Source organism: Coccinella septempunctata, chromosome 4 (assembly GCF_907165205.1).
Source record: "Coccinella septempunctata chromosome 4, icCocSept1.1, whole genome shotgun sequence".
Taxonomy (NCBI): domain Eukaryota; kingdom Metazoa; phylum Arthropoda; class Insecta; order Coleoptera; family Coccinellidae; genus Coccinella; species Coccinella septempunctata.
Window position 1 is genome coordinate 34,946,817 of NC_058192.1, and position 8,324 is coordinate 34,955,140.

Here is an 8,324-nt window from a genome sequence, read left to right on the forward strand (position 1 = left end):
AAAACGCAAAATGATTTAAGATCTATATTAACAAAAACTAAACCTTTGAACGAAAAACAAAAATCAAAAAATTGTATTTACAACATACCCTGTATTTGTGGTAAAACTTATACAGGTGAAACGTCCAGACCTCTAGAAATAAGAAAACGCGAACATAAAAATAATATTAAAAATAGAGAAATTAATCGATCACAAATCGCAGATCACATTTGTTCTAATACGGGAGACCACATGATGGATTGGGACAACACTAAAATTTTAATGACGGAACCAGACCATTTTAAACGAAAAATTAAAGAGTCTACGTGTATTCTATTAGATCAAGATAATAATTTGGCAAATTGTTCGGTAGGAATAGATCATATTTGGATCAATTTACTAAAGAAGGAACTGTCATCCGGTAATTTCAAAATTAAATGAATCAACGTTTCTATGCAGTCTCTGTTTCTGTGTGTTGACAATTAATGTCAAACAAAAGCCACAATTCAGAAGATTTTCAAAAAGAGATTTTTCGTCTGATGAAGGAGTCTGATATAGACTCCGAAACGTTTCAACTTAGAATTATTTCAACGTTATTTATTTTGAGTTCATTGTCAGGCAACAATTTTTTCTAGTTAATTTGCTCCTGACAAATTAGTGCAAGAATTTACGCAGGAGCAAATCGTTGATTTCATTTTTAATTGATTTTGTTTCAGAGATTGGGAGTGAAAACCCTAAAAAGTTTATGAAGAGATATAGAAGTATGGTTCATTCATCAACAAATAGGTCACCGGCCGGCAAAATTAATGTTTGAAAGGGTAATAAAGTCTAGATTTCATTTATTACGTGGAAATAATATGAATAGTAATAGGCTGCTTCGTCAGAACTCCATCGAGTAGTTTGTGTTGCTGATAGTTTTACTCCCTTGAAGCTACAACAGGACCACTTGGAAGCTGTCGAACAATCTGCAGAAAGTAAAATGCAGAAACTAATTGGCAAACCATATCTGCGTCGAACTGCTTCCGGAAGGTTGTTTCCCGAGACAGTGGGCTCGCCAATAAGGACCAGGAAATACATGAAATATATCGCCAAGGATCCCTCAGTGAAGGACAATAGCTGTCATTATGGCTGTGCGACACATGAAACTATCCAGCACATCATCAGGGGATGTCAGAAGTTCGCGGGCACGGAGTACAAGAGTGGCATTAAAACACCAACTTCTAAGTTCGAAAAAGGTTCCTTATTACAATTACCATCCGGATGCTGTATTGGAACATGAACATCACAAGCCCAGGCTTTGGAAATAGAGGCAGCGAAGCAAGCTTCGCATAGAGGACACCTTCGTGTAAGACAAGTCCAAGAAACAGACCGATCTATTGAGGACATTGTCAGAGAAGTAATCCGCAGAATATCACAAACTAGGAAAAAGGATACTGTGTGCTGGAACTGCAACAAAAGTGGGCATTTCAAGCGAAACTGTCCAGAATTGGAAAAAGAGTCACAGCAGGGAAACTAAAAGGGGTCGGTGATAAGGGGCATAAATCGACCCAAGCCAAAAATGCCCCCGAAGTGATAATCCAGGGAATAATGTCTAAGGATTTATCAAGCATAGTTATCCCCGGAAAGATAAATGACCGAAATGTGAAAATACTGGTAGACACTGGCTCGACCAAAACAATTGTGCGTCCAGAAATTGCTGAAGGATTCAAGATTCGCCCAGTTAGGATCAATCTTCGAACTGCGTCTGGACAAGAAATACCGACTTATGGATCGATCATCTCCACTATTGAATTGGGAAACACAACTGTTAGCCACGAAGTTCTGGTAGCTGGAATCACGGAAGAAGTTATTCTGGGATTGGACCTTGTTAAGAAGCTTGGATGCCAATTGGATATGAAGAGTGATGTACTTCGGCTAGGAAGTGAAGAGATTCCATTCAATGATGTGGAGGACAAGATATATCGGATTCGACTGACCGAGGACATCACGTTGCCAGGGCGAACTGAAGGCATAGTGACTGGTAGATGTGACGATGTAACGAGGAATGGCTGCGTGAGAGTAATTGAGCCCTGTGACGATACAACCTTAGCTAAAAGACTATTACTTGGGAAGACCTAGGTAAGAGTGAGAGACAGTATTCCCATCCGATTGCTCAATGTCAACAGTTTTCCAGTCACCCTGAAGAAGGATACCTTGATTGGACGTGGTGTGCCTGTGTACCATATTTCGGGTGGGATAAGTACTACAGAAGTCTCAAAATCGCAAAGGAATTCTGAAGAACTGGTGTCCCTCCTCACTTCAAAGTGTCAAGAGCTTGACCGATACCAACTACTCGAAGTGAGAAAATTGGTTCAAACCTTCTCCGACGTTTTTGCCACTGACGGAAGAGCAGGGAAGACCGATGTTGTGCAGCATAAAATCAATACTGGTGATGCACAACCTATCCGACAGCATCCTAGACGTCTCCCTCTGGCAAAAAGAGATGAAGCTGAAAGGATTATTGAAGACATGGCGAGAGAGGGTGTAATCGAACCGTCCGATAGCCTCTGGACATCTCCCGTTGTATTAGTGAAGAAGAAGGATGGAACCACTAGATTCTGCGTAGACTATAGGCAGCTCAATCAGGCCACGAAAAAAGACAGCTATCCCTTACCGAGAATTAATGATACCCTGGATACACTCTCGGGATCACGTTGGTTTTCCACCTTGGATCTGAAGAGTGGATATTGGCAGGTTGGCTTGGATCCAAAAGACAAAGAAAAGACTGCCTGCAGTATTGGAACGGGTCTGTGGTATCTGGATGATGTGATAGTAGTGGGAAAATCATTCCAAGATCACTTACGCAACCTATCCGAGGTTTTCCAGCGACTTCGTGATGCCAACCTAAAGCTAAGTCCTAAAAAATGTAATCTGTTTCGAACAGAAGTGAAATATTTAGGACACGTAGTTTCACGGGGAGGTGTGAAAGTTGACCCGGATAAGATCAAGGCAGTGCCTATACCGAAAGACAAAAGTGAGTTGCGGATTTTCTTAGGCCTTTGCACTTATTATAGAAGATTTGTATCTGGTTTTGCCAACGTTGCCAAGCCGCTGACGAAATTGACGGAAGATGGACAGGAGTACTTATGGTCCGATGATTGCGCTGAAGCCTTCGAACCATTGAAAAGGGCTCTGGTCACAGCTCTAGTTCTGAGTTACGCAAGGGCTGAAGGTAAATTTGTGCTCGACACCGATGCCAGTAATACAGCCATTGGGTGCGTTCTATCGCAAGTCCAGGATGGACAGGAAAGAGTCATCAGGTACTTCAGCAAGGTGTTGTCCAAACCAGAACGGAATTATTGTGTGACCAGGAGAGAACTTTTAGCAGTCATCAAGTCCGTAGAACATTTCTACAAATATTTGTACGGAAGGAAATTGTAGTGGACTGTATTTGTTTCTCGGGTCGTGGAATCAAAGAACGGTTTCTTATTTACAACACACTTGGGCAAACGATGACTGGAGACTGCAGACTATCTCAAACCGTCGCCCTTTATACAATATGCGCCCCTTTTTAGGGTCTCAGAGGCACCGTATTGGTGGGGGCGGCTGACCTATAGGTTTACAGTTCTAATATTTCATGGGTATATTTACACAATATTTACAATTTCAAAACTTTCTTTCGCCGTCCATCTCGGTAGGTAAGTTGGTTCTTCTTTTTCACTCGCCGTCCGTAACAGTCCTCCCCCCGGCGCAGCTTGCGTAGTCCTCTTCCTTCAAAACGACGGCGAGCTTACTCACTGGTCGTCGGAAAACGCCGGTTCTCGTTCGTACTTCGGCGACCCTGATGCCACCATCTGGTCCGGGATATGTACTCTTCACTAACCCCATCGGCCATGTGTTTCTTGGCAGTGTGCTGTCAACGATCAGGACCACATCTCCGATGCGCAGGGGACGCGCCTTGTTACTGGAGTCTCCTCGAGGTACTAAAGTGGGTAGGTACTCCCGTACCCAGCGCTTCCAAAAGTGGTCTGCGAGAGCCATACTTGCTCGCCATGTTCGTCGATCGGCTTCATCACAGGGCCCCGTGGCTGGCATGCCGGTCGATGATCCTATCAGGAAGTGGTTGGGTGTGAGTGCTTCGGGATCTGCTGGATTCACGCTCACGTGGGTCAGTGGTCGGGCATTTATCGAGAATTCTGCCTCCGTAAGGAGCGTCCGCAGTACTTCTTCCGTCGGCGCCTTCTCTCGCAGTGTCACCCTGAGTGCCGTCTTCACTGATCGTACCATCCTCTCCCACGCGCCGCCTTGGTTTGGCGCGCCAGGTGGTATAAAACGCCACTCCATGCGATGCAGCAACCCTTCATCTTGTAGTTTTGGGAGCCATTCTTTATAAGCCAGACGGAGTTCTTGGTCTGCCCCGCGGAAGTTGGTACCGTTGTCTGAGTACATGAGTCGCGGCCAACCCCTGCGTGCTGCCATCCTTCTCAATGCCATGATTGTTGAGTCCGTTGAGAGTGACGCGACGATCTCGATGTGTACGGCGCGTGACGTGAGGCAAGTGAAAAGTGCACCCCACCTCTTCTCTCGCCGGCGCCCTATCTTGATCATCATTGGCCCGAAGTAGTCCGCCCCACAGTTGGTAAAGGGACGGTGAAAAGGGTCCATGCGAGCAAGTGGAAGGTCTCCTGTTGCTGGGGTTGTCGGCATTGCTCGTCTTCTTCGACAAAAGGCGCAGTTCTTTTCTATGGCTCGTACCGTGGGTCGAAGGTGAATGATCCAATAGTGTTGGCGTAGATCGTTGGTCACTCGTTCTCTATTGGCATGTCCCGCAGAGCAATGCTCCCGTAGAACGAGCAGTTTTGTGATTGGGTGACGACCATCAAGTATCACAGGTCTCTTCGTGTCACTTGGTGCGGCGGATGCTCCAATACGGCCTCTTACTCTCAGAATTCCATCCTCCATCACGGGATCTAGTCGGTAGAGCCGGCTCGCCTTTGGTATGGTTCGACCTGACCGGATTCGCTCTACCTCGTCTTGGAAGCTGTCTTCTTGAACACGTCGTATCAGCTCCTTTTCTGCGCGCTCGATGTGTCGATGTTCCAGTTTAATCGCTCGTCGTCGACAGATATCCACGAAGACTAGGACTCTTGCTATAGTTCTCACCAGAATTTCGTATTTGGAGAAGCGGGCAGGATCAGGTACGCAGCTGGATCTTCTGGGATTCTCACTCACATGTAGGACTTCCTCTTCTGTTTCTTCATACGCCGTCTTCCCGGGCCACTGGTCTTCAGGTAGATAGAGGAAATCTGGTCCCTGGAACCACCGGTCCGTCGAGCTGATGGGCGCATTGGTCAACCGTGTGGCATCGTCAGCCACGTTGTGGTCGGTCGGCAGCCATCTCCATTCTTCCTTTTGGGTGAGCTCAGCAATCTCACCGAGTCTATGTGCAACGAAAGGTGTATATCGTCGCATGTCGTTCCTGACCCAATGGACCACCGTCGACGAGTCCGTCCAGTACGTCGTCTGGTCTACTTCCATGCGATGCTCCCTCTTGATGGTTTCGGCGAGACGAGCACCTATCACCGCTGCCTGGAGCTCCAACCGGGGAATCGTCAGCGCTTTCTTTGGCGCTACCTTCGCCTTTGCCGCTATTAAGACGACTTCGATGGTCCCGTCGTTTCTCGTGATGCGCCAGTATGCCGTTGTCGCAAATGCCTGCTCACTTGCGTCACACAGTATATGAAGATCGATCCGTTCATACCCATTCAACGTGTAGCAGCGTGGCAGTCGTAGCATCGCGATCTCGGGAAGTTGCGCCAGCCAGGATGTAAAGAGCTCGTTTTCTTCTGCCGGGATCGGTTCGTCCCATGTCATCTGGAGTCGCCATGAGCTCTGCAGGATGATCTTAGAGCGGATGGTGTAATGGCTCAATAGCCCCAGCGGGTCGTACACAGACATGACAGCGCTGAGTGCTTCTCTCTTGGTCGGTGCTCGCTTCCCCGCTTTGACATCTTCAGGAACTCGGCTCATGCAGGTGTTGAATCCCAACTCGTCTCGTTGAGCATTCCAATACAACCCAAGTATCTTGCTTCCGGGCTGTTCTCCCCCCAGTTGCGTAGGGGCTGTTGCGTGCAGCTCTGAGGGAATTCCTTTCAAAATGTTTGGGTCACTAGAGTTCCATCCCTTCAAATTGAAGCCAGCACGAGCATGCACTTCTCTCGTTTCTTCGACAGCCTTTCGTGCTTCCTCCGCATCTTTGAAACTCGCAACCCAGTCATCCATGTAGTGAGCGTTCTTTATGGCTTCCAGTGCACGCGGGAACTCCTTTCCGTGTATGTCTGCATTGTGATTACGGACATGGTGAGCTATGTACGGAGAGCTTGTTGCGCCGAAGAAAACACTGGTCATCTTGTACTTCTTCGGAGGCCTTTCTCGGTCTTCTCCCCTCCACAGGAACTGTTGAGCTGGTTGGTCCTCGGGTCGTACTTTGATTCGCAGGAACATCTCTTGGATATCCGCCGTGATAGCGACGGCCCCTTCTCGAAATCTGAATTATTATTCAGATTTCGAGAAGGGGCCGTCGCTATATATGCCGGGCATATTTGCCCGGCAACGACAACAGCATATCAGGTCCTTCCAGTAACTCGTCGTTTAGGCTCACCCCATTGTTTCTCGCCGCTGCGTCGAACACCAATCGATAACCCGGTTTGTTTGGATTCGTCACGGCAAAGTGAGGCAGAAACCACTTCACTGGGCTATCGTCTTCCGAACCGTCACATGGCGTCGCGTAACCCTTTTTCAATAGATTTTCAATCTGCTGAGTGTATTCCATCTTGAAAACCGGGTCCGCGTCCATCTGTATTTCCTTCCTTTTGAGACGACGCAAGGCCTGATTGTAACTTGCCGGCATTTTCATCTTGTCCCTACGCCATGGTAGCCCCACCTCGTAGCCGACGTCAGTCTTCTTGATGGTTCGTTCGACTATAGTGACGGCTCGTTGGTGTGCCTCGCTCATTCTAGGCTTCCCTTGTACGCCCAGTGCTTCGATCTTGAAGTGTGCTTCTACGAGATCGTGCAGTTCCTTCTCGCCTGGGTTAGCACTATGGGCCCGTTCGTAAATGTGCAGTACGTCCTCTCCTTCGTAGATTGCGCGGCGAGGCGCAGTCCTTGGTCGTGCCATCTTCTCCAATGTAGCTGCCATATGTTCGATGCTACTTCTCGTCCTTGTTGGAGTTGGTGACCTTTCTCGTCCTGCTTCGAGACGCGTCTGCCTTGGTTCCTCTCGTTGTAGCCCCTCCCCCCGTTGGCTGACTGGGTTTTGTATCAGCCACTCGTTTACTTTCTGGAGTGGTTCTTCTTTGAAAGGGGGCTCCGCCTGCTGCTCTTCTTCGCCACTTTCATCCTCTTGAATTGCCGCTACTTCTGCGGCCAACCGCATCTTCACGAGATCGGCTTCCATCTTGAGCTCGAGTCTCTTAATTTCGGCCAGTTTCTCCGCCGCCTCTAATTCTGCGAGCCGCCTTTTTGTAGTCACACTGACATTCGATCGATGTGACCTGTTTGTCGATCGATGTGACCTGCTGGATTTTGCCGGCGACCTCTCGCGTCTTTTGTCACTAGCCATGTTAGGTTCTACCAACCCAGACAATGGTGACGCCGGCTGATCTAGGGGAATGTTCCTCAACCGATCCAGGGAGTCGTTCCTCAGTTGTTCCCTCTCGATTGCTTGGAGACGACGTTTTTCTTCCATCTCTGCTGCGTCCACCTGACTTCTTGTTATTACCATTTCGCAGCGTGTATACGAGTTCCAGTCAATGACCGACGCCTCTTCGTGTTGCGTAGATCTGAAAAGATCCGATTGTTTCTTCAGATCTGAAAAGATCTGTTCGCTTCTTCAGATCTGAGAAGATCTTTCCGTTACTTCAGATCTGAGAAGATCTTTTCGTTCCTTTAGATCTGAAAAGATCTTATTCGTTCCTTTAGATCTGAAAAGATCTTTTTCGTTACTTCAGAGTGAATTGATCCGCTCGCGCTCAGCTCTGAAAGATCTTTTCGTTCTTCAAATCTTCGATCTTTTCGTTCTTCAAATCTTCGATGGTTTTCTTGATTCGGCTGAAGGACCAGACTGTAGTGGACTGTATTTGTTTCTCGGGTCGTGGAATCAAAGAACGGTTTCTTATTTACAACACACTTGGGCAAACGATGACTGGAGACTGCAGACTTTTTTTTTTTTTTTTTTTTTTTTTTTTTTTTTTTTTTTTTTTTTTTTTGGTGTAGCAGGGGGAAAATCTGCAAACAGACGAACACACCCTCTGCTGAGGGGGAACAGTGTGGGGATTCTCACTCTCTGAGCTCGAGACCCACTA

General features: G+C 47.4%; 1 protein-coding gene across 1 annotated transcript; it reads right to left on the minus strand.

Annotated features, from left to right (window-relative positions):
* Nucleotides 1-3,675: 3,675 nt before the first annotated feature.
* Nucleotides 3,676-6,462, minus strand: LOC123311668. Its single transcript, XM_044895735.1, has one exon. The coding sequence runs from the start codon at nt 6,460-6,462 to the stop codon at nt 3,676-3,678; it is 2,787 nt and encodes a 928-aa protein (XP_044751670.1).
* Nucleotides 6,463-8,324: the final 1,862 nt, after the last annotated feature.

Bases quoted from the DNA above. Each gene is read 5' to 3' on its own strand.
- LOC123311668 (XM_044895735.1), bottom strand. From the start codon at position 6,462: ATGTTCCTGCGAATCAAAGTACGACCCGAGGACCAACCAGCTCAACAG.